We start from the raw sequence: 25,552 nt of genomic DNA, 5'->3' as shown, positions 1-25,552 counted from the left end.
ACCTGCAGTTCCAGATTATGACTGTTCAGATCTATTTTGGATCCATCCCATTTACGATAGTAGAAGGGCGCACATATGATGAAAGCCTCCTTAGAACTTGGAAAGAGCGTTGTCTCCACGAGGATTATGCAGTGGTTATTCCTCACAATGCTGAAGATGCATCAGTTAGATTTGTGAGGATGACAAAATAAACTAATCTCTCATAATGGTTCTCCTCAACTAGCCATCAGTCTGATGGTGAACATCGTGGACTCAAACCCCGAGTACATTCTGTTCACTCCTATTCTCAGTGCTTTTTACAAATGTTATTCAGTTTATGATAACATGGTAACCATATAACAATTTACCATATAACAATTACAGCACGGAAACAGGCCATCTCGACCCTTCTAGTCCGTGCCGAACACATAATCTCCCCTAGTCCCATATACATGCGCTCAGACCATAACCCTCCATTCCTTTCCCATCCATAGGGGTGTATCCAAATTGCCAGTATTTTAGAGGTTGTTGATTCACTTATTTTTTTGTTAAATTAACATGTACAGTAGCTGTAGTTTGATGAGAGGAGAGCATATTCCAATAAACTTCATTGGTTGCATGTGGTGCAAACCCTAAAAACTATTGCAACCAGAAAACTGGTTATTCTCTAGCTGGCAGCTTTATTGTAATGTGTAGGAAAGAACTGCAGATGCTGGTTTAAGTCAAAGGTAGACACAAGATGCTGGAGTAACTCAACGGGACAGGCAACATCCCTGGAGAGAAGGAATGGGTGACGTTTTGGGTCGAGATCCTTCTTCAGACTGATGTCAGGGGACTATATGTGTATATTTGGGGAAGTTAGATTTCCAAAGGGTCTTTGCTAGCATCTGTTTAATGCAGTGAGTAGTACTGATTTAGATTTCCTCTCCTGTGTTATGCTCACTTGTTTCATTTTTATTTTATTGTCCTGTAGGCACTTTCTTGGCATCAGGGAAATTTCAGAATCAGAAATTTGACAGGAAAATGTCAACCTCTGTGAAGTGCACACGAGCATTCCAGTGTAAGTAAAAGAGCTTTCATTTCTGCTTGAATTCCACACCAGGACCTGGCTGAATTTAAAGTACCACCAACGTTATCATATCATAGAAATGTTTACACTGTTGTTAATCTTATCCCATGTGTAAAAAGATACTCAAGAAATCCTTATGTATCATTAAGTTGTTTATTAAAATCTCCCGCTAAATCAGGTGAAGTAAATTTCCTTCAGCTGGATTGAAGGATTTAACTTGTTCCTTTCTGCAACACCCCATTTTGGCATAAACACATACATACATAGAATTAACAGAGGAAAATAATATTATTGACTCACCATGCACACAATTAAAGAAGAAATTGCATGAATACGGAAAAGTATTGTCCCCAACTCACAAAACATACTAATATCTAAACAAACTTTGCACATTTACAATGTGATTTTTTTAAAGAATGTCTTTGTGGAGATTTTAACTGTCACTAGGTAGAAATGGGATATGTTTGAAGTGGGTCTAAAATAGTTGCCACTTACAGTGAATTCTTCTCATTACCCATTTCTCGCTTATTTATTTATACATAGGGATAATGGGTATGTAATTATGTATCTCAAATTAAAGGCTTGATTCAGACTGACATTTTGGATGCACATGGTCAAAACCAGCCAGCATAGTTTTGTCATAAATATTGATGTAGGCAATTTGGAACATATTATGAGAACCAATACACCCCAACATTGTTTTGCTTTGTTTCCTGAATTATTTGTTCTCATTTCCCATTTGAATATTGACATGTAGTATCCATTATATAATTCTAATAGATGATAACAATTAAAAGGGAGAACAGTAGAAACCTAGGAATAGAAACAGACCTAGGAATATTGAGATCAATTTCAATGTTGGCACCATGTTAATGCATGGGATCCAGGGAGGGCTAGATAACTGGATGGAGAATTGGCTTCATGGGAGGAAGCTGAGGTTTTGCACAGTTTTGGTCGTCCTGCTATAAGAAATATGCTATTAAGCTGAACAAAGTGCACAGAAGATTTAGGAAGATTTTCCTAGCACTTGAGAGCCTGAACTATACGGAAAGGTTGAGCAGGCTAGGACTTTATTCCTTGGAGCATATGAGAATGAGGTGTGATCTGACAGAGTTGTATAAATTCATAAGGGGTTATTCAAGAACTAGAGGGTATAGGTTTAATTTGAGAGGCAATAAATATAATAGGACCCTGACAGGCAACTTTTTCACTCAGAGGGTGATATGGAAAAAATTGCTAAAGGAAGTAGTTGAGGTTGAGTATTTTAAATGATGTGAACAGGTACATGGATAGGAAAGGTTTAGAGGGAAATTGGCTGAATGGAGGCAAATAAAACTAGCTGAAATGGGGCATCTTGGTCGACATGGACTTGTTGGTCTGACAGGTCTGTTCCTAGGCTGCAAGATTCTATGACTATGGTTTGTGTAATAAATAGTTGATTTTCACTTTATAATTTTCATTAGTGAAGCCATGTGCTGTCCATGTGTCTTTTAAAATGTAGTTATTGTACTTGCCTCAACTACTTTCTCTGGCAACTCATTCTATGCACCCAACCGTTAAGGTGTTGCAATCTTTAAATGCAAATGTAAAATAAAGTGGCATGGAAACAGGATTGGTATGACAGTCTGATTGTACGATGTAACAAATAGCTGCTTAATTCTGTAGGATGTATCACATAAAACGAACTGTTATAAATTACCTGAGCATTGTTGTCGTGCTTTATGACAACATGAAATTCCAAATTTACAATCATTGATTGATATCCAGTATTCCATGTGACATAATGTATGAGGTGAGCTCGCAGGACTGGTAAAAAATGATTCACCAAATGTATGCAATATGTTAACATCCCTTAAAATCATAGTTAGTTTTATGTAATACATACTGTACATACTACAGAATTGATTAGGGTAAATATTATTTTTCACTCTTTTCCCTTTCACTGTTTGAGAAATTTAAATGTAAACATTTATGTAATTAATAACATGAAAAACAACTATTTGTTACATCAGGCAAACAGACCTGACAACTGTGAAAGGAGGTATCATGATACATTCTCCTCATTCATTGTTATCCATTTTACTTTATCACACAAGGTCTCAAATCATATGCTGTATATTGTTGGTACACAAAATTGCTGGAGAAACTCAGCGGGTGCAGCAGCATCTATGGAGCGAAGGAAATAGGCGACGTTTCGGGCCGAAACCCTTCTTCAGACTGTATATTGTTACCCATTTCCAGTTCAATTTGTCTGATCTTGTAGCTGCGACTTTGAACTTATTGATTACCAGTAGGAAACTATTGGACAAGTTTCCCTGATTTTCCTTTTCCCTCAAGCTTTTTGATCTTTAAGTATATTCCATTTTTGGACCGGAGGACCAGCCGGGACACTTTAATTGGTGGTTTTGATGGATCAACTTCTAGCTCAAATCGATTAAGGATCAGTGCAATGGCCACCTTCATTTCATTCATGGCAAAGTGCTGACCAATGCAGTTTCTGTAAAAGAAGTAGAATGCATTACATTTACAAGTGAGAGATTTCAAATCATCTTTGAAAATCCAGCCACCAACTTTCATTCAACAGAACCATATCACGGCATTCAATTATAGAATACTTGATTTGTCTACTACAGCACTAGAAGTCTCGGAGTTTTTGTTACCAACTGCACTTTTAAGTGATGTGCCATCATACGATCACCCAGTCATGACTGTAGCAATTTAGTTATATGTTGAGAATAATGGCCTGCCACCCAGCCTGGAGGGAATGATTTACAATCTCTGCCACCTCAAACATAATCCCGTGGGTCAGAGAGAACACTGCATGGGATGGGGACCTACTTATCTCTAGTCCATCATCCACACTCAGATCTGTTCAAAAGCCCTTTCGACAGACCTGCCAGTAAAGCAACAGTCTATTCGCAAATACTCACAAGCTGCAACTTACAACAGCTTTTTCCTCTAATTCTGTACGTAAAACTGCATCTTCCAGGTAGGGCGAGCCAAAATGTTCACCCCACTAACTGGTCCATTCAAAAACCCTGCATCAACTTCCCTTACATATGATCATTTAAATAAACATTTACTTACAAAATTGTGGCCATTCACTCCATGCTCTCTTTGCTAACATCATAATGCCCATCACAATGAGGTCCTCACTGCCAAAGCTTTTCTGCTTCTTCTCCCACTCTCATTAAAGTCGAATCTTCCAGAAGCCTGCACATTCCTCACGAACAACAATCCCAGTGTGCCTCTTTCCCACCTTTGTACTGAAACTATCCCTGTAATTAGTTCTTATCCCCACACCTTTCAAGCCACTGTCATCACCTGCCACATGAAATGAAAATCCTCAAACCATCCAAACACAATGTTCCCTGTGATTTACTCAGCCCAGGCTCATGGAAGGCAATAATGTCTCTCAACTCACTGAATATGTCTAAATCAAGACACAGAGTTGTAACAGACCTGATAAAAAATAGCCAATTACAACATGTGATAACCAAGTCACTATTTGTCATTGATTTCTCTGCTTGAGATTTATACTGTCCTTGAGTTTTATACATTCCTGTGAAAGGCCACCAAAGTTTATGAGGCCAGGGGAAGATTACTCACTTCAAATAGCCCAGGCAAGTGCCTGTGATATTGAGGGTAGTTCGAACATTTTTACCTAATCTCTCTGGCATATAATATAATCTCAGAAAGTTGTGTCTGGTTTTGAAGGATTACAACCAGAGTTTTGCAAAATGCTTACGTGCCTTAAGTTCCTTAGAAAAGGGTGGCAAAAAGTTGATACAATTCTAATACTCAGATCTCAAGTAACATTCCAGGGATAGATTTCTAGGTAGACCTCACTTCTGCCATCTTGCATTTTTGTTCTCATTTGAATTCATGGCTCTCTGATTTCAACCAGTCCAGATGATTAGGAATTCCCCAGGTTACCAGGTGCAGTCCTTATCTGAATCTCATTTTCCACATTCTCACTTGAATTACAGTGAGTGCTGTACTCAGGGGCCCATGGGGTTTTAATGTCTTTGTTGCCAAGAGCCTTCATAAGAATATACTTTTCAACAACTGCCTTCTCCCTATCTCTGACTTTATTGTATCACACTTCCCTGGATGAAGTTGCAATGCAGAATTTTCAGCCCAGCCTTTTGAAACTCTCTATATCACTTTACACCTGAAAAACTAACTCTTCATTTCTACCTGTAAGGAAAGGTTAAACAGAATAGGCTGTGCTGTGTGGAGTTTAAATTAATGGGAGGTGATCTCTTGAAATGTTCAAAATTACTAATGGGTCTTTGATTAATGCAGGGATGATATTTCCCCTTACCAGTACATCAAGAACCAGACACCACAATATCAAAATAAAGGAATGTCCATTCAAAACTCAGATGAGAAAAAAACCACTTCACCCAGATGGTGGTGAATCTTTAGAAATATCTTCAAGTACTCTGAAGGTTCAAGTTGCTCAGTATATTCAAGAAATACATTAATAGGTTAAGGAATTCCAGGGGCATGGGATTAATACAATAACATTTTTTCTGTTTGGCAGAGCAGGCATGAGGCACTGAATCACCTGCCCCCACTTTCAATTGTTATGCTTGATCTTTCCCAACCAAAATGTTTCTCATGACATTTCAAACTACTCTGAGGTATTCATTAACCTGGGATCCCGCTCTACCTCGCTCTGTCTTATTGTGGTCAAGTTACTTGGTATAAATGGAAATATATTATTTTATTGTTTATTGGATATTTATTTGTTGTGTTGTTGCATTAATGTGTTGAAGCAAGTAAGAATTTCATTTTCATTCCCGGTTCATGTGACAACTTATCACTCTTGGCTCCCTTGGTAGCTTTATATCTAAGTTCTTGATCTTAGTGTTTCTAGTATAAATGTCATGCATAGTTTAATATGAATACAAGGATATTGCTGTTATTCCAGTGAATTAGAATGTATCCATTCTGTCTATTCGATGCAAACTAGATTAATGGAAAATAATTATTGTCAAAGGCAACATTAATATAATAGTCAAATACTTTGTTTTCCTACCTTGGTCCAACAGAGAAAGGTATGAATGCATGATGGTGCCTGCTTTCTGAGTTTTCTGGGCTAAACCTCAAAGGATCAAACTCCTATATATAGAAAGCAATAGTGTACATTAAAATCCTTGATTGGTTAGAAACATATTATTCATATATAATCAAAATTCACACAAACACTATCCATTGCTATGTCACAGTAATCCTGCTTCAGAAATAATACATTTTGACAAAAGTAGTAATACTTGTCCAGGTTGTTATTTAAAAATTATTTAACCAATTTTTTAAAGTATATGTCAGGCATATGGTACGGGCATTGAATATAAGTCAGGAAGTAATCTTCTTCTTCTTCTTCTTCTTCTTCTTCTTGTGTTTGAGGCAGCAGAGGTTATGTAACGCCCTCCAGGCGCTGTAGCTAGTTCAATGTGCTGTTGACGAGAGCCGTGAGGTCTACCCCTCCACCAGGGGGGCGGAGGACAGCGCAGTCTAAAACGTCGTGCTGCGCTGTTTGCTGGCCTGCTCCACACATGCGGGCTGCTGATGAACGCAGCCCCCAGCGATGCATGTTGGCGTTGAACCGGCCGACCCCTGTACAGAGCCGGTTCAGGGCAACCCATTATTTTCGGTGCAGGTCCGATCCAGCTGGGGCTGTGGTGTTCGGTGCAACAGTGAATTGAGGAGGTTGCGAAGTCTGTTCCCAGCTGGTTCTCCATGATCCTAGTGTGTTGAAACCGGAGTAATGACGCAGCTTTACAGGACTTTGATTAGGCTGCATTGTGTGCAGTTCTGGTTGCCCCATGGCATGAAAGATGTGGAAGCTTTGGAGAGAGTATAGGGAAGGTTTACCAGAATGCTGCCTAGATTAGAGGGTTTCAGCTACAGGGAGCGGTTGGATAAGCTTGGATTGATTTCTCTGCGGATTTTACAGAGAGACTTGATAGAAGTATATAAAATTACGAGAGGCATTGATAGGGTAGAGATTCAGAACTTTTTTTCCCCAGGGTGTTAATGTCCAACACTAGAGGAGCATAGCTAAAAAGTGAGGGGGGAAGTTTAATGGAGATATGCAGGGCAAGTCAGGGCAAAATATGCAGGGCAAGTGGGGGCCTGGAATGCATTGCAGGGGCGGTGATGGACAGATACTATAGCGGTGTTTAGGAGGCTTTTAGATAGGCACATGGAAGTGCAAGTGGTATGGATCAAGTGCAGGCAGATGAGAGCAGTTTAGCTAGGCATCATGTTCGGTACGAACATTGAGGGCTGAAGTGCCCATTCCTGTGCTGTACTGTTTTATGATATCCTGAGACAAGCTCTGCAATGTGGAGGATGAGAAAGTTTATGGCGACACAAGGAACTGCAGATGCTGGAAACTTGAGCAAAGCACAAAGTTTTGGAGGCACTCAGGCAGCAGCTGGGGAGGGAATGGAAATGCCATGTTTCAGGCTGGGATCCTTCATCAGACTCAGATGTCTCCAGGCATAAGATGTCCCTATCTGAAGCGTTATCTGTTCGTTCCACTTATGCTGCCTGATGTGCCGGGGTTTTCGGCACTTTATGATTTGCTTGGGAAAGTTAATGCAATGGTTCTAGCAGAGATCCAGCGTGATTTGGCAAGAAATGAGATAGGGTAGACAGTCAGAACCTTTTTCTCAGGGTGGAAAGGTCCATTACTAGAGGGCACAGCTGTTAGGTGACAGTGGGAATGTTTAATGGAGATGTGTGGGGCAAATGTGGGTGGTGGGGTCTGGAATACATTGCCAGGGGTGGTGGTGGAGGATGATATGATAGCAATGTTTAAGAGGCTTTTAGATAGGCACATGGAAGTGTAGGGAATAGAGGGATATGGATCAGGAAAAGGCAAATTAGAACAGTTTAGCTAGGCGTCATGTCGGCACAAACATTGTGGGCTGAAGGGCCTGTTCCTGTGCTGTACTGTTCTATGTTGAAAGTTATTTACAAGAAATTCTTAGCAAATGACGAGGTCAAATAGTTGTTGCATGACAAGTAGATCAGATGCATATGTTTCTTTCACAGCTGAAGCCAATTTAAAATTCTGTTTACATGCAGCACACCTGGGTTACAAGTATATTAACATTTTTATTTCAATAATGGATGCAAATCGATTAAATTTGACTGCAACACACGGTGAAACATATTTTAAAGTTTCTCATTTTTAGGGAACATCACACTTGTTTAAATAAAGCAATCTAAATTAGGATATATTACATTTTTATTTCAATAATGGATGCAAATCGATTAAATTTGACTGCAACACACGGTGAAACATATTTTAAAGTTTCTCATTTTTAGGGAACATCACACTTGTTTAAATAAAGCAATCTAAATTAGGATATATTTGTCTATCACCATCACAGACAATGAGAATGGCCATCAACAACCACAACGTTACTTGTTGGAATGAGGAACTGGATTTGAAGTTAGAGTGTTTCTGTAATACTTTTGAATTGTTGAGACCAAAATAAAACCTTACTTATGATTATATGTATTCATTACAAAAAAATCAAGACAATAAGATAATAATCTGTAAGAGCAAAGCTTGAGTGATTTACCAAAAGTATCCCAATTAATAACTGGAAATTTCTATCATATGTATGTAAAGGTTAACAATTATAAATAAATAGTGACATATGCTGTATAATGATAAACAACAGTGGGGGAATTGTACTACAAAGATCAGTCAGGTCATCAGTGGACGGGCTCAGGTAACAATGAACTGATACTGTGGTTGAGGGGAAGGGATATTGTCATAGGATTCCCCAGAGCCCTGCCATTCGCTGTGGCTATGCCTTGGTTTGACCTCCCAAAATGCAACACTCGCATTTATCTGCATTAAACTCCATTAGCCATTCCGCAGCCCACTTGCCCAGCTGATCCAGAGTTTGTTCTAATTTTTGATAAACATCTTGACTATGATACCACCCACTTTAGTGTCACCTGCAAACTTACTAATCATGCCTTGTACATTCTTATCCAAATCATTGCCATAAACCACAAACAGCAATGGCCCAGCACTGATCTCTGAGGCACACCCCTAGTCACCAGCTTCCAGTCTGAAAAACAGCCTTCCACCAACACCTCTTCTGCTTCCTTCCGTGAAACGGATTCTGTATCCAGATAACTAGCTCTTCCTGGACCCCATGTAATCTGAGAACTCCGGAACTCACAAAGAACTTCTGTAAATTTGGTAGATGCGATTTCAATTTCATAAAAGATTTTGACTTTGCCTAATCATGTTCCTCTGTCGATGGACGTGAGGAATTGGTGGGGGGACAGGCTGTGGAGGGCAGTGCAGCGCAGCTCGATGGTGGAGTGGGCCGCTGGAGGCCCTGCAGCAGCCTGAGGCTTGGCTGGATCGGGCGTCGATCCAAGAGGCCAAGCGTCCAGACCGGATGTGACCTGCAGCAGTGGAAGGCACTAACAGCTATGCTTAACCAAGCCAACTCTGCAACACCACCAGGACAATGGGCTTTTATGGCCAGGTTAAGAACTCTGCAGGTACAACTAGAACTTGAAAAAGGTGCCAAACCTGACGACTCTTATATACTATCTCAGTGTACTATTTCTATATACTTGTATTTTATGTGACATGGGCATATGTATAGTAATACTTGGACTGAACTGTATGAAAAAACTAATTGTACTGTACCTCGGTATATGTGGCAATAAAGTACCATTATGTTTTCTTAAATGCTCTTTAATCATTTCCTAATTCCCTTAACACTGCATTCCAACATTTTCCTGCTGATTAATGTTTGCCTAAATGGTGTATACTTCCCTATTGGATCCCTCGCTCCTTTCTTGAGTAGTAATGTTTTCCAATGCATTGGAACTTTTCTACAATTTTCAGAATCTAGGAATATTATGCACTTTCCTAAACATCAAAGCTATAAATGAAGCAATAACATTATCACATTAAATGTGAACCTTCAAACAAATGTTTCAAAACCACCACTTTTGTGAAAAGCAAAATCGCACTATCAAGAATTATGGTAGACAAATGACTGCTAACCGAATGGAACTCATAGAACAGCATTTAGGAACCTATTCACAGACACCGATGCAATGTATGACATTAATAGACTGCTGGAATGGCATTCATTTAATAATTTTGTACCTACGTATGGAAAAGGAAATTACCTCAGGTTTTTCCCAGAACATTGGATTCCTGTGTAGGCAGTAGAGGCTTAATGCAACAAGACAACCTGTGAAAATATAATCAAATAACTCACAAATGTGTGCATGTCAACTTACGCCTCCTGTTGTAGTATATGTAAGCATTTTATTCATGCCCACAGCACAGCTAGATAGTTTCCCTCATATCTCCACTAATAATGCTTATGAAGCAGACTTGGAAGCGGCACAAAAACCTTCTGATATTTTTCCTTTCGGGAACAATTTTTGATTTCTAGTCACAGTCCTGCAGTGGTGAAACAGGCCCATTGGCCCAACTTACCCACACCGACCAACATGTCCCATCTACACTAGTCTCACATGCCTTGCCCATATCCCTTTAAACCTGTCCTATCCATGTACCTGTCGAATTACTTCTTAAATGACATGACAGTCTCTGCCTCAACTACCTCCTCTGGCAGCTCGTTCCATACACCCACCACCCTTTGCGTGAACATTTCTAATTGATGATTTCCCAATGTTTCACAGGTATTGCAGCTGTTGCTTTGACCACACAAGATTCAATAAAACATGAGGCAGTAAAGAATATTTTGAAATATATTCACATCCTGAATTTTAGGATCATTTGTTTAAAGAGTTTCACACGTATATGTGCACCTGAGATCAATGACTGAACTTCCTATCACGTATAATGCTTCCTTGCATCTTCTTTCTTTTGTTGATTATTCCTCTTGGAATTCATCCAGTGTCATACATTTTCATTGATTTTACACTTTTTAGATGGGGTGTTCCTATCTTTCAATTATCTATAATATCTGGTTATGGCATTCTTCCATTTGATCAACTGATCATTGCCACACAATGACTGCAGGAAATAATTCAGAAAAGATTCACAAGGATGTTACTGGGACTGGAGGGTTTGAATAAGGGGAGACTGGTTAGACTGGGCCATTGCCTTACTGCTTCCCTCTATTCTTTATCTTGGCTACCTTACCTCTCCATTCTTAGTCCAGGTGCAGGGTTTTGACCAAAAAACATAGATAATTAATTTTCCCCCACAGATGCCGCTCGACCCGCTGATTGTTCAGCAGATTGATTGTTGCTCCTTTATCCATTAATCCTTTGCTTCTTTCCATTGAGGAAAATTTGGGTCCAATTTGCCATTCTTCCTTTGCACCCAATGCACCTTTCCTATCTTGAGCACCTACCATTCAGGAGCTTGCTGAAATCCATGTGGACCATATCAAAAATATTGCCTCTCCTTGTTATCTCCTCAAAAAAATGATGAATATACGTGACCTTCACTAATTCATTCCAGTTGTCCTTGATTGACCTACGCTGTTCTACATTCAATCTTATGCTCCCCTTCAGAATTGATTCCAATAATTTTCCCAACTGTCCAGGTGTCTTATTTGCAACACCATAACCATCATTTTAAAATAAATCTCGGTGAAATTTGAGTCTGCAAGTATAATAAGGGCCGGATTCTAGGAAACTTATATGTATAATTTCATATACAGGTGACTGCATAGATAATGCTCACATTCATTTGCACAATCTCACTACGGCATTCGTGGGTAATCCAGGATCTGAATTAAAAGCTTCACTCACTTCTTGCATGATTTTCATTAAATAAAGAAATAATATGATGACTGTCATAGTCAGAAAGCAACAATACTTCACTTGTGTGCATTGTGTCACCATACATCTTATCTAAGATTCAGTGGAATTCCTGTCCAGAAAAGCAGTTGTTTGCAAACATAAAGTACATAATGGACCCATCAATAGTAATTCAATAGTTAAGTATTTTCTTTCATTTTTTTAAATAACAAAATGTGCAACCTGCAGGAACTTGCTTTCCATCGGGGAATACAAGTGGTTTGGTCAGTTTCCTGGCCAGTCCCGGTAGAGGAGGATATAGCCGCATAGACTCCTTCAGGCACATGCTGGTGTATGGCATTGTACTCAAGTATTCCCTGCAAATTAAAACAGAATTCTTAACAGAAATTAAGTACATTCTATTGGGATGTGGCACTAACCAATTCTAAACAAAGATAATCTGTTTGCGTCCAACCAATAAAGCAGTTCAGATGATTCTAGAGGGTTGTTGGTGAGGAGATGATGGAAAAATAGGTAAATCCAGGAGGGACAAAGAACTGAAGATGCTGGTTTATACCAAGGATAGACACAAAGTGCTAGACTAACTCAACGGGTCAGGCAGCATCTCTGGAGAAGCCGCTGAGTTGCATGCCTGACCCGCTGAGATAGTTCAGCACTTTAAATCCAGGAGGGACTCATTTAAACAACACTGATGTGGTAAATGAGGTCTGCAATGGTCAGCGGTCGAATCCGCACAACCCGAACAGTTTATTTTCATCTTTTCATCACCAAACGTGGTAAACTCTAGGTCAGGTATTCTACCTACAGTTAATTTCCTGATTCCCAATTGTTCATCATAACATAGAAACATAGAAAATAGGTGCAGGAGTAGGCCATTCGGCCCTTCGAGCCTGCACCGCCATTTGATATGATCATGGCTGATCATCCAACTCAGTATCCCATCCCTGCCTTCTCTCCATACCCCCTGATCCATTTAGCCACAAGGGCCACATCTAACTCCCTCTTAAATATAGCTTAAGGGTTTGAACTGCCGGAAGAGTCTGATTGTTCTTTCTTAGCTTAATTTAAATATTTAGTGTTATTACTTTATATAACTCAGTGAGGGTTATCAATAATTATTTTTCTTGATGCAAAACCATTGAACTTTAGGAATCATTTTTCTTCAACCTGCCCCTTCCATTAGAATCTGGAGAAGTGTTAGCCTGTGTTTACCATCAGGTATTATGGGAATGAGCAAAGTAGCATTCTAATTTGTGTAAAGCATGATATATTTTAGCATTTTCTTGCTCTAGATGTTTAATTTTGGCTTCATGGAAACATAGAAACAAATTATTTTATAACCCACCACTTAAATTCATCGCTCCCATCCAGAAGCTCCTGGATTTCTTCCCTGCACTTTTGCTGGTGTTCTGGGTGTTGGGCCAGACAGTACAAAAGCCAGGAAATTCCACTTGCTGTCGTGTCATGGCCTTCAAACATGAAGGTGTCAACCTCTGATCGTAAATCTTCATCTGATAATCCAATTCCATTTTCATCCTAAATTACAAACAATGTTATACTGAGTCATGATCGACAAACTCCAACATACTTACATTGACAAAAAAAGGCTGTGGAAGAAAAATGAACCATTTGTAGTCAATAGATAAATCATTAGCAAATTAAACAAATTATTTATTTGTCCCTTTCTAATCAATCTTTGGGAAAAATAGTTATTTGAGAAGTCAAAGCACATTACAAAATTCACTGTGTGATTTATACACTCTGGAGGCAGGAATCTTACTCATCAAACCTCTCTGATGCCAACCCTGTTGTAAATTTTAGAAGTGGGTAGGGCATTGCATGATCTGGAGGGGTTATGAACACCTCTGTTAAAAACATTGCAGCAGCAACTGTGGAGTCAGCATCCAAGGGGGGAAGTGGGAGCAGAATGCCAGTTGGCTCAGCTGGAAGGCTATTGTCTAATTTGTTGTACATTTAGCCATATATCTTCAAATGGCAAACCTCAAGAGTCACACATGGAAGGAAGAAAGGTATCGAGGAGACAGAAATACAAAGCGATGTCAATATGACTAATTCTGAGGCATTACTGGACTTGGTAAAGCAACATAGTAAAATATATCTTGCATGCAATGTGGGAAGAGATGCTGCAGACATTGAGTGGCAAAGTAACAAACCAACTACAACCTCTTTTCTTCCCATTACATCTGAACTCTGGCCTTGATCATCTTCTAAACTGAAAAGCTGCACAAATACTGTAATTCATCACATTGCACCACAGAGATTTTAAATAAATACATAATCATCATTTTGATTTTAATAGTGAATGACAAAAGGCAAATATTCATGATTGTGACTACTTATGGGTACCGACCTTTGAACACAAAAGAATATCCAGGAAGTCACGATGTTTCTTTTCTTTAATTCTTTCCATTTCTTTCTCATCTTTCAACGCTTCCTTCCTTTGGCGTATCACTCTGTCTAGTAAAATAAACATTTGGATAAAGGTGTTTCAGAAGAGTGGGAACATTGAAGCTGGACAGATCAATCCAGAGTAGAATATGGGTTTGTGAAGCAACGGAGAGTGGGAAGCCAATGTCAGTCTTCTTTGATCCAAAGACACGATGCACTCAGCATGAGTCTACGGTCTCCCAGACTAATGAAATGGAGGCAAAGATTACATCGGCTTCAGTATGAATCATTCTAATGCAAATTCAAGGTCAATATTCTAAAAATGCATTTAGCTGGAAAGTGAAGTACATGATCTTCAAATTCCTTTTTATACTTTCTTTAAATAATGTAGTCCATTGAGACGTTCTGGGAACTTCTGCTTACCTGTGTGTTCATGTGCAAGATCACACCCTTTTCGGAATCGGTATCCATCACGGCTGAAGTAGTAGATCAGGTCATAGTGATGGTGAAAGACTTTAAATCGGTGACTGGCAAGGAAACCCAGTTCATACACAGCCTGGATGTATGAGTTGTGGCTGCAAAATAAGGATGACATTCAAAAATTAAAAAATCTTTGAATTTCATTGGATTAATGGCATTTACATTAATGTATTATTTTTGAAAGAGAATGAGTGTCTGTGTGAAAGGGGGAGAGAGCAGGGGGAGAGAGAGAGCGAGAGAGAGAACGAGAGAGAGAGCGAGAGCGAGAGCGAGAGCGAGAGCGAGAGCGAGAGAGAGAGAGAGAGAGAGAGAGAGAGAGAGAGAGAGAGAGAGAGAGAGAGAGAGAGAGAGAGAGAGAGAGAGAGAGAGAGAGAGAGAGAGAGAGAGAGAATGATAACAAATAAATAATCAGACATTGAAAGACAGGCAGTGAGACTTACAGAATGAGATTCATAATATTATTAATGATAATAATAAACCGTTAATAATAAACATAATACATAAAAATATTCCAACCTTTCAATCTGACAATTGCTGTGATAACTGAAGGCACACTTCAGGATACTGTCCAATGTCATAAGGCTCAGATGATGGTAGAGCTCCACAGATTTTACATTTGTGCTGAGCAGTTCCCATTTGTCCTGTGGAAAGAGATATGTAATTCACAACCCAGTGTCCACAGGGCACAGTGGAAGACTACAATGTGGGATTTGCTGTAATAATTATAGAAACAATAATAAATGGATACTGGGATGACTTCAAGTGAGAAAGACCAATACTTGCTTCAATAACCAGTGTCCTTCCCTTACTCGAAATCGTGATTTATGTTATCACAAGCGGCAAAAGCACATACCAGCATGATTCTGGTGGAGTCTGCGATTTCCTGCACATACGACTTCAATATATCATAGTGGAATCCAGGTGTCAAAAGCCGTCTATGGCGATACCACTTCTGACCACTGCTTATTAGCAATCCATCACCTGAAAGGCATAGAGCATCATTTAGAAATGCAAGTATTATGCAACATTTTAAACTGCTAGTGGAATTCAAAGGCTTTGTTGTTGTGAATAGTTGGATGGTTCATTTTAAATGAAGAACTTATGGAGCCTCCAAATGTAAGAATTTATGTTCAGTTGATAAACATAATGCAAAATACGAAACAACAGGATAGAAATTAGGAAGATTCAAAGATCTAATTCCTAATTTAGATGACCACAACCGCGGTAACATTTCAATCATTCAGTGAGCCTTGAGCGTTGGAAAAGTAAAATTCACCACGGTGGCTACTATGTATTTTAATAAACCAGTTAGCAACTCCTTGGTTCACCCATCCCTTCCCACACAAACCACTCCCTCCCCAGGCAATTTCCCCTACCACCTCATGGGATGTAACACTTGACCTTATACCCCCTCCCTTGACTCCATCCAGAGCAGCAGCTGTCCTTCCAGGTGAGACAGAGGTTCACATGCACTTGCTTTAATCTCATCGACTGCCTCTAGTGTTGCCAATGTGACTTCCTGTACATCGTGGAGACCAATCATAGACTCGGCGACCATTTTGCAAAACACGTGCTCGGACCGCCAAGGCCGACTAGATCTCCTGGTTGCTAACCATTTTAACTCCCCTTCTCTTTCCCATACTGAACTTTCTGTCCTAGGCCTCCTCCATTGCCAGGGGGAAGCTATATACAAATTGGAGGAACAGCGCCTCATATTTTGCTTGGTTAGGTTACAACCTAATGGTATGAACATTGAATTCTCTATTGTAAGGTAATGTCTACAAACACCTCCATTCCTCATCCCCTTTTTCGCGACAACCCCCCCCCCCCCACCCCCGCCACCCCACAACACTTTCCTCTCCCCCTTACATTTTCCCCTCACCCTACGCCTGAAACTTGGTTGACCTTGCATCAATTCTTCCCTTCCGCCCTTTCTCCACTAAATGTCTGTTAACCAGCTTCACAGTTCACGACTATGTCTCACTCTTGGGCTCACACCTGTCTCCATCCAACAATCGGCCTATCAGGGAACCTTCTCACCTGAGGTCATCTGTTGGCAACCCTGATTTGTCCAGTTTCTTTTCGCTTCCAGATATTTTTCACCCCCCTCTCCCTTCTATAATTAGTGGGAAGCAGGTCCTGACCCGAATCATCACATCCATTTTCTCCAGAGATACTGCCTGACCCGCTGAGTTACCTCAGCATTTTATGTCTATAAATACTATATTGTGTTTGTAGTTAAAAGAATGCATCAGTTTAGGTGAGTATAGCAGTATACTGGACTGTCTCGTGATCTACCAGCCTGCTGATATTCACCACCTCATCTCTCACATGAAAAATGATAATATACTGGGGGGAGGGGGTGGGATGTGAAGGACAATTACAGGCACCAATTGAACAATAACTTTGTTATTAGCTCCTTCAAGAAAGAGAAGTAGATCACAAAACAAATCAGCTTGAAACATTATACAGGATATACATGTTCGGATATGGAAACAATTGTGAAGGTCAATGTTATAACTGCTGACAGTTGATAAAGATTTAGCAGCCACTTTTCAATTAAGAGCAAACTTTAAGCATATACAGTTACACCATCATCATAGTGGACTTTCAATTCATGATACATTACACAAAGAACTTGTTTGTGTATCCAGTGAAAACAGGGCTGACGCAACTAACATTTGCTGGAAGATTAGCCATCTGCTTTCCTGCTCTACATTTGATGCCTTCTATTAGAACCTGTGCTATTGATCAATGACATTCACATGAATCCACTAGGTAAGAATCCTTGGCGGTCCGAGCACAAGTGATTTGCAAAGTGTTCACCGAGTCTATGCTTGATCTCGCCGATGTACAGGAGGCAACATTGGCAACACTAGATGCAGTCGATGAGATTAGAGCAAGTGCATGTGAACCTCTATCTCACCTGAAGGACAGCTGCTGTTCTGGATGGAGTCGAAGGAGAGGGTATAAGGTCCACAATGACATTCACATGAATTCACTAGGTCGTTTCAATGGTGGAAAGCTTTCAAAGCATTTTGACGAAGTCATCAAGAAGGTTGAAGAGGGTAAGGCTTTAGACGTGGTCTATATATTCAGCAAGGCTTTTGATAGGGTTCCACATGGTAGGTTGCTCTGAAATGTTTGATTGCATAGGATCCAGTGAGAACTAACCAACTAGATCCAGAATTGACTTAATGATGGGAAGCAGAGGGTACTGGTGGATGGGGTTTTTTCCGGATTGGAAGCCTGTGACTGCCTCAGGGATCGGTGATGGGCCCATTGCTGTTTGTCATCTATATAAACAGCCTGGATGAAAATGCACAAAGCATGACAGATAGGTTTGCTGATGACACTAAAGAAGGTGGCATCGTAGACAGTTAAGAAGTTTATCAGCATTTACCAAAGAATCCTGGTCAGCTGGACAAACAGGCAAGAAATGACAAATGTTGACTGTTTCGCTTTCCACCAATGCTGCCTGACCTGCTGAGTGTTTCCAACTGTTTTTATTTTTGTCTCAGATTTACAGCTTCAGCAGATTATTTTTCATTTTTATTTTCTATATCAATGGGTTGATCTCTCTCCAGCGAATATACTTTTCTCTCACAATGGATCACTAGATTGATTCATGTGATGAGAGACCAGATTTATGAAGTAAATAGCCTCCATTTTCAGAATTCTAGTTAAATGAAAATTAATCTACCTCATTAGAGATCTTTAATGAGACTATATCAGACCTTACCTTGCACTAAAGGCTGTACACTCTCTCATTTAGATTAGTTTAGTTTATTGTCACGTGTACCAAGGTACAGTGAAAAGCGTTTGTTATGTGCTATCCAGTCAACAGAAAGACAATCCATGGTTACAATCGAGCCATTTACAGTGTATAGATATATGATAAGGGAATAATATTTAGTGTAAGGCAAAGCCAGCAAAGTGCGATCAAGGATAGTCCAAGGGTAACTAAAGAGGTAGATAGTAGTTCAGCACTGCTCTCTGGTTGTGGTAGGATGATTCAGTTACCTGGTAACTGTTGAGAAGAAACTGTCCCTGAATCTGGAGATGTGTGTTTTGACTGTGGACTGTGGACTAAATCTCGTTGCACTGACGTGCAATGACAATAAAAGATATATTATTATTATTATTATTGATTGTAATCATGTATAGTATTTTCTTTGACTGGATAGCATGCAAATAAAAGCTTTTCACCGAACCTTGGTACATGTGATAATAATAAACTAAATTAAATTAGAATTCATGATAAAGCTCTGCTCCACATGGTGCAAAGATACAATGACAAGAGTTTGGAAAACATACCAAGCCAGGGAAGCATAAACCGGTAGACCACATCATCTTTTGGTTCTGTAAAACATAAACATGGAAGTAGATAGTTTAATAATCCAAGTAATTAACTTGTTAATGTTTGCATTATTCCACCATTGAAATTTTTGAAAGGTTAATTATTTACCTCCCAACTTTTTTCCAACAAAAACAAATTCAGTTTATTCAAATTCAAATTAAATATTTCTTAATGATCTTTTATGCCCCTCATTTTGATGCATTGTTGTCATGCTGAAGATATCTGATACTGGACACATATGAAGGCTGGTCCCCCAATACGACATTAGTCGAGAACTTTACCCAAGCAAATCCTGATTTTGATCTATTTAAGTTAACAAAGGAAAAATAAAGGGTTGTGAACCCACAAATCCTGACTAGTGCTGACTATTTGTTTTGGGAAATCAGTTAATTATCTCAACAAGATCTCATAGAATTAAATAAAATCTTATTTAGCTGCTACCCAAGGGGCCATGAGAAAATGCCATGTCCCTGTTTAGCCTTGCTAATGTCAAAGTCAAAGTCAATCAAAGTCAATTTTATTCGTCACATACACCCAAAGGTACAGTGAAATGAATTTGCCAGCAGCGATACACTTAAAAATAACACACAATACACAATAACATTTAACACAAACATCCACAACAGTGAAGGCAACTAAGTTCAGCCAGTCCTCCTCCTTTGTTCATCCGTGGTCGGGGCCATAAACCCTCCGTAGTCACCGCTACGGACGGCCGGATGCACAGGCCCTCTCGTGGGGATGAATGAAACTCCGACGTCGAGACGGTCGAACACACTCGGAGGTCCCAAATCAGCACTTTCCTACCGGAGACCGCGGCTTCTGTGTCACATGGGATTTGATATTTTCGCTGCATGGCGGGGTTGTGTGGGGGAGGGGGGAGTGTGTGGGAGAGAGGGGGTGTGGGGTGTGGGGGAGGGGGTTGTTGGTGGGGGGATGTAGGGGGGGGATGGGGTGTGGGCAGGGGGGAGGGGTGTGTGGGCAGGGGGGTGGGGGGTTGTGGGGGCAGGGGGGGAGAGAGCTCGGAGAAAATACAGGGGTTGTGGGGGGTATCATGGGGGAGGGAGGCAGGAGCCAGCGAGGGGGACCAGAGGGGAAGGGGCTGGAGCGGACTCACAGTGGTAGCTGGTCGCTGGTCTGTTGGTTGCTGGTCGCTGGACTGCTGGTCGCTGGTCGTTCTCCTCCGCTGAGATCAGATTCTCCGCTTTCCGTTTGGCGACATTTCCCGTGCCGGGCCAGGCTGTTTCTAGTCCCTCTGAAAATCGTGTCTGGTTGGTAACCTCCTCCGGCCATCCATAGCTCCAGTAAGGACGCAATGGCGCAGGAAGGGGCGGACCGTCCTGCGGTGTGACAGGAGAAAAGACCAATCCACGCGGCGCTGAACAGCAGGAGAGCAGATCGATTTGCGCACGAGTGGTTTTTACGATTTTTAAACCTCGCTAAAGTTTACATTAGACCACTGATCGGAACGAAACTTGGTGCAATCACAGCGCAGGAGAACGGTGAGTAAGCTGGCGAAAAATCGTAGCGCTATCGCAAAATGTTTTTGCGCAAATAGTATGACCGTGCAACCGGAACAAACAGGATCAGAGCTATAGTTATGTATAGGTAGATAAGTGGTTGATGGTTGGTGGTAGAGCCATTTTCTGTGCTAAATGATTCAATGCCTCAGTAAACATTGAGACACTTTGAGATATATTTAAGGGCCTGTCCCACTTAGGCGACTTTTTAGGCGAGTGCAGGAGTTTCTGTGCTCGCCTCATGATCGCCACATGGTCGCTACATGTTCGCTGGTGGTCTCTAGTGAGTCTTCTTCATGGTCGCGATGAGTTCCCGCATTCTGGGAACTAGTCGCGGCCTCAGTATGGTCGCAGCAAATTTTTCAACATGTTGAAAAATTTTCTGCGACAAAAAATTGGTCGGCATGGAGAAAATCGATACTTTCGTAGTCGTAGGTGCAGTGGTAGTGGGGTTGCCATGTAGTTGTAGGTAGTTGAGGTAGCTGCAGGTAGTTTTAGTTAAGCTCCTTTGCATTTTCATTGGCTCACTGGGGGAAAAAAACGTAAGCACGAGTTTTCAGAACCAAGGAAAGCCGACCGGTAATGTTAAATGCCCGCTAAACTTCACAGCTGTGTATCTCTGACTTATTAAAAGTTGTCTGGCTTCTTAAAAGTGTCTCCACTCCTTCTCCCCCCTTCCCCCCCCCCTACCCTTTCTCCCCTCCCCCCCCCTCACTGCTCTTTTAAAGGACTTACTGTACACTGTGCAAGCCATCTTAACCTTCCTGTTCATCGCGGTGTGTGTCTGTATCACCTTGGCTTTGCACCGTGTGAATTTCAGACAGCGCTCCCCCGCTTTCCCTGGCCCCCGCCTTTGCGATGTGTGCGTGTGTGTGCGTGTGTGTGCGTGTGTGTGTGTGTGTGTGTGTGTGTGTGTGTGTGTGTGTGTGTGTGTGTGTGTGTGTGTGTGTGTGTGTGTGTGTGTGTGTGTGTGTGTGTGTTCCACTCTTGACACTCGCCGTTCCACCTCCCGGTTTTTCAGCGAGTGCCGTGAGCTTGACACTCGCCAGCAGTCCGCTGAAAAATCGCCGAAGTGGGACAGGCCCTTAGGAAGTAGATCACAATAAAAAGAGAAACTTTCATGCACTTTAGAACATTTGAATGTAATAGAGGATAATGCAAGAAGGCTGGTATCTATGAATTAATCTCCAAAAGAGATCAGCCTAACTACTTGGCCAATTGGAGGTAAATATAATCACGTAAAAGCAGAGAAACATAGTTATCCCAGAAAAATTAATAGATTTTCTTTTTCCAAATATTTCTTCCTTTTACAAAGATTCAAAACATGTGTAGATCTCTATCTGAAAGCTCTTCCAACAAACCTTTGTATTTAGAATGTAATGCAATAAAAATGTTATTGTCTGATGTGTATACTTTATTTTTCTCCTCATCTAAGTGCAGTGAAATCTCCCTTTTCACTTTCCATAGCAAGGCATGCTACATCTCCCTCAATACTATTATTGTTAGTGCACTCATGTATTTCACAATAGTAGTGTACCATTGTACTTGTACTTTTACAACTTTTAGAATCATGAGATAAATCTGTATATCCTGTTTTCTGTTATATATTAATGGAAATCATAGTAAGGAAAACATTTGGATAACATATGGATGCAAAACGCTTTTCTTAAATCATAAGTATAGTAAAATTCCACTCAAAAACATGGCCACTTCACTCCCTATGGATAAGACATTGATGAACCACAAAAATAAAGGCAGTCTCCAGGTTATATAAGGTTTTTGTTCCTTAGAATTGTCCGTAAGCTGATTTCTCCGTAAATCAGAATCATCTGCTTTCTACAGGAAGTCATATCGCATTGCTCGACACACACTGCTACATTTCTTACATTTCATCAAATAATCACTCTGACACTGACCAGAATTAAACTAAAGGTATAAATACTGTACCCAGTCATTAGTAAATACCACAGGTCATTTTCTTGTTATTACTAGTTTGAAAAAATCTTTAAAATGTATGGGTGAATTTGTGTAAAGTCAGATTTCCTTAAATCAGGTCATTTGTAATCTGGGGAGCCTCTGTAATGTCCTTTTTTTGTAGCAGATAATGTACAACTATTGTGGATACATTTTCAGTAGTATAAGATGATGATACAGTATGTTAAAAAATTACGACTAAAACCTGCAGTTCATCTGTTAAGAAAAATCTGATATTCCGTACCTGAAATTGCAAGCAATGCCTTGGCATAGTCAGGGTGGTACACAGCTAAGAACGCTGTAAATGGGCCGATCCACACTTGGTGGCCATATGGATAGCTCTTTGCCCATTGCACGGACTTATTCAAATCATCCCCCTCTTCGGCAAACTGTAATGAAATTGAACAATATCAAATCAAACATGACAGTTTTATTTCCAGAAACCATGGCAGACATGGCACGTTCAGGGGAGATAACCACTGTAATGAAAATCTTGAAGTAGATGAGAACAACATGAGAAAACTCATTTAGCTGCTGAAAATCAACCAAAGCTCCTGTCATAAATCAAATAAAGGGAGGACCAATACTTTTGCCAATGATTATCTTTCTCTGAAGGCATTATATTCTATTGTGGGCTTAATTCTATGAATTCCAGCATCGCTCTAGAATATTATCTTGCAGAGGTAAAAATGTTAACGGGAATTTTATCCCTTTCACATTTGGGCGTGATCCTTTTTTACCCACTTAAAATTTCCATGCATTTCAGCAAGAATCATCGGGTACACAAATAAGAATCTTGGATGATCTATCCCTCCCTTGTTCAGAGCCACCGAGGCCAAGCTTGTGTGAGCCTGTGTGATTAGCTCCGCAACTGGATGGATCCTGGGACAGCCCGTTACATATCTTGGCAAAAGATTAGTGCAGTTATCAACAAAGTTGCTGTAATGTTTCATTATTATTCATTGTGTTGAATGGATTTATCCGTACAAGTTCTCAAGTTCATAAGTTGTAGTAGTAGAATTAGGCCATTCAGCCCATCGAGTCTATTCCGCCATTCAATCGGCTGATCTCTGCCTCCTAATCCCATTTTCCTGCCTTCACCCCATAACCCTTGACACCCGTTCTGATCAAGAATTTGTCTACCTCTGCCTTAAAAATATCCACTGACTTGGCCTCCACAGCCCTTTGTGGCAATGAGTTCCACAGATTAACTACCCTCTGACTAAATAAGTTCCTCCTTACCTCCTTTCTAAAAGAGCGCCCTTTAATTCTGAGGCTATGCCCTCTGGTCCTACATTCTCCCACCAGTGGAAACATCCTTTCCACATCAACTCTATCTATCATATACAATGTGTTGAATGAGCAAAATCTAATATAGTTTAATTAATTGAATTTAATTGGTCAGCAGTACAGGAGACGTCATCAAATATACCTACTTAGATAACCAATCCTCTGTAGGTTTACTATTTTTGGCATGTTCTACTATAAATTTGTATCAATCTCAATGTGGTTCAATGTTTCTCTTGATTGTTGAAATCACCTTCTACCATTGAACAATTGTAAATGTCAGAAATGTAGACAAAAATTGTGCAGATAACAAATAGGGCACAAAATATTCAAATATCAAAGTGTAAGGAAGGGAAAATGACACGAACAAGTACAGATAACATAAAGTTACACAAAACTACATTTGCTGGAATCTTGAGCAAAAGACAAGGCACTGGAGGAACTCAGCGGGTCAGGCAGCATCTGTGGAGGGAATGGACAGGTTCCACCTGATACATTGACTGTGTACTCCCTCCACAAATGCTGCCCGACTCACTGTTCATCCCACACAAAATCTCAGTAAGGTGACAATATCTCAGAAAACAACATGAAAGAGCTCAAAGGAGAGAGTGGAGCACAGACAACAAGCCAGGCTGAGTCTGTAGAACAAGGTAAAACGGAAAGTAAATAGTTTTAGAAGTGGTGAATTAATTTCTATTGAACAATAATATCACATTGGATTATCACACAATTAATGTTTAAATTTATGACCTCATTATATATTATTATATGATATATTATTATATACCACAACTATTCTGTGGTAAAATGTAATGAGACGAGGGAAGAACAAGGTCATGAGAACTCAGTGATCTTCTGTAAAATAATGTCATGGTTCATTCACATGACAGATCTGAACAGAACATTTCCCAGGTGGGGCAGTCTCTGCACAGTTTTCTAATGATCTATTTCCAGTAATCACTGGTCCTCACGGTGAGAAAGATTAGCTTTATTTCAAGAATGGCAATTTTCATAATATATTGCTGCATCTCTGCAATGGAGTACCAGTCTGAAGTGTAAACTCAAACACTGTCGTAACGCTGAGACTCAGAATCTTGATCAACAGAGTGGAAGATACTGCTGCATGATCTGGGGTATCATATATACATAACAATTAACATTGAAACAACACCCTTTATCCTACGCCTGCATAGATTATAATTTTAACTAACAGAAAAACTCAACCAACAAAATTTCAAGTACTGGCTATTACCAATATGATTGAGAAAGATAGCTCTCAGAGAACAAGACAACTTCATTGACAATGAATATTATACATACCTCGAGTGCATGGCCATATAACCAGTGTGAAGGAGGTCCAGGGAAAGGTTTCATTGCCTCCATCAACGTCCATCTCTTGCGAAAAAGTTTCAATATCTTGAACAGAATGAATGTTACGAAGATACCGACAATTAATTGAAGTAACTGATATAGATCTATTGTGTACGAGAACATTTTCTGTAACTGTTCAAATGCTGCTACTTGGATGACAATATTCAAAGTGGCGACCAAACACTCGAGTCTGAACTGAGAAACTTCACGCTGTATCTCCCTTTTAATAGCCACACCTCTGATTAATCGTGTACTGAAAACCAATCAAACGCAAATACTCCAACTCTCAAACATATC

The 25,552-nt window shown here is 40.2% G+C and overlaps 1 protein-coding gene across 1 annotated transcript; it reads right to left on the bottom strand.

Annotated features, from left to right (window-relative positions):
* Positions 1-1,187: 1,187 nt before the first annotated feature.
* Positions 1,188-25,552, bottom strand: LOC116977757 (cytochrome P450 4B1-like). The gene is made up of 13 exons (XM_033028498.1): positions 25,205-25,552; positions 22,842-22,986; positions 19,064-19,108; positions 15,600-15,727; positions 15,263-15,387; positions 14,690-14,841; positions 14,229-14,335; positions 13,203-13,393; positions 12,080-12,213; positions 10,244-10,308; positions 6,096-6,178; positions 3,272-3,545; positions 1,188-3,165 (listed from the first exon to the last, which is right to left on the bottom strand). The coding sequence occupies exons 1-12, from the start codon at positions 25,376-25,378 to the stop codon at positions 3,347-3,349; spliced, it is 1,548 nt and encodes a 515-aa protein (XP_032884389.1). The 5' UTR covers positions 25,379-25,552; the 3' UTR covers positions 1,188-3,165; positions 3,272-3,346.

This window comes from Amblyraja radiata, chromosome 10 (genome assembly GCF_010909765.2).
Source record: "Amblyraja radiata isolate CabotCenter1 chromosome 10, sAmbRad1.1.pri, whole genome shotgun sequence".
Lineage (NCBI taxonomy): Eukaryota > Metazoa > Chordata > Chondrichthyes > Rajiformes > Rajidae > Amblyraja > Amblyraja radiata.
Note: the sequence above shows the minus strand (reverse complement) of the source record. Positions and strands in the feature narration are given on the sequence as shown.

Excerpts from the sequence above, each read along its gene's own strand:
- LOC116977757 (XM_033028498.1), bottom strand. The coding sequence starts at position 25,378 with ATGTTCTCGTACACAATAGATCTATATCAGTTACTTCAATTAATTGTC. Across the intron at positions 15,388-15,599 it reads ACTCCACCAGAATCATGCTG|GACAAATGGGAACTGCTCAG; the intron begins GTATGTGCTTTT and ends CTCTTTCCACAG. Across the intron at positions 14,842-15,262 it reads AGCAATTGTCAGATTGAAAG|CCACAACTCATACATCCAGG; the intron begins GTTGGAATATTT and ends CTTATTTTGCAG.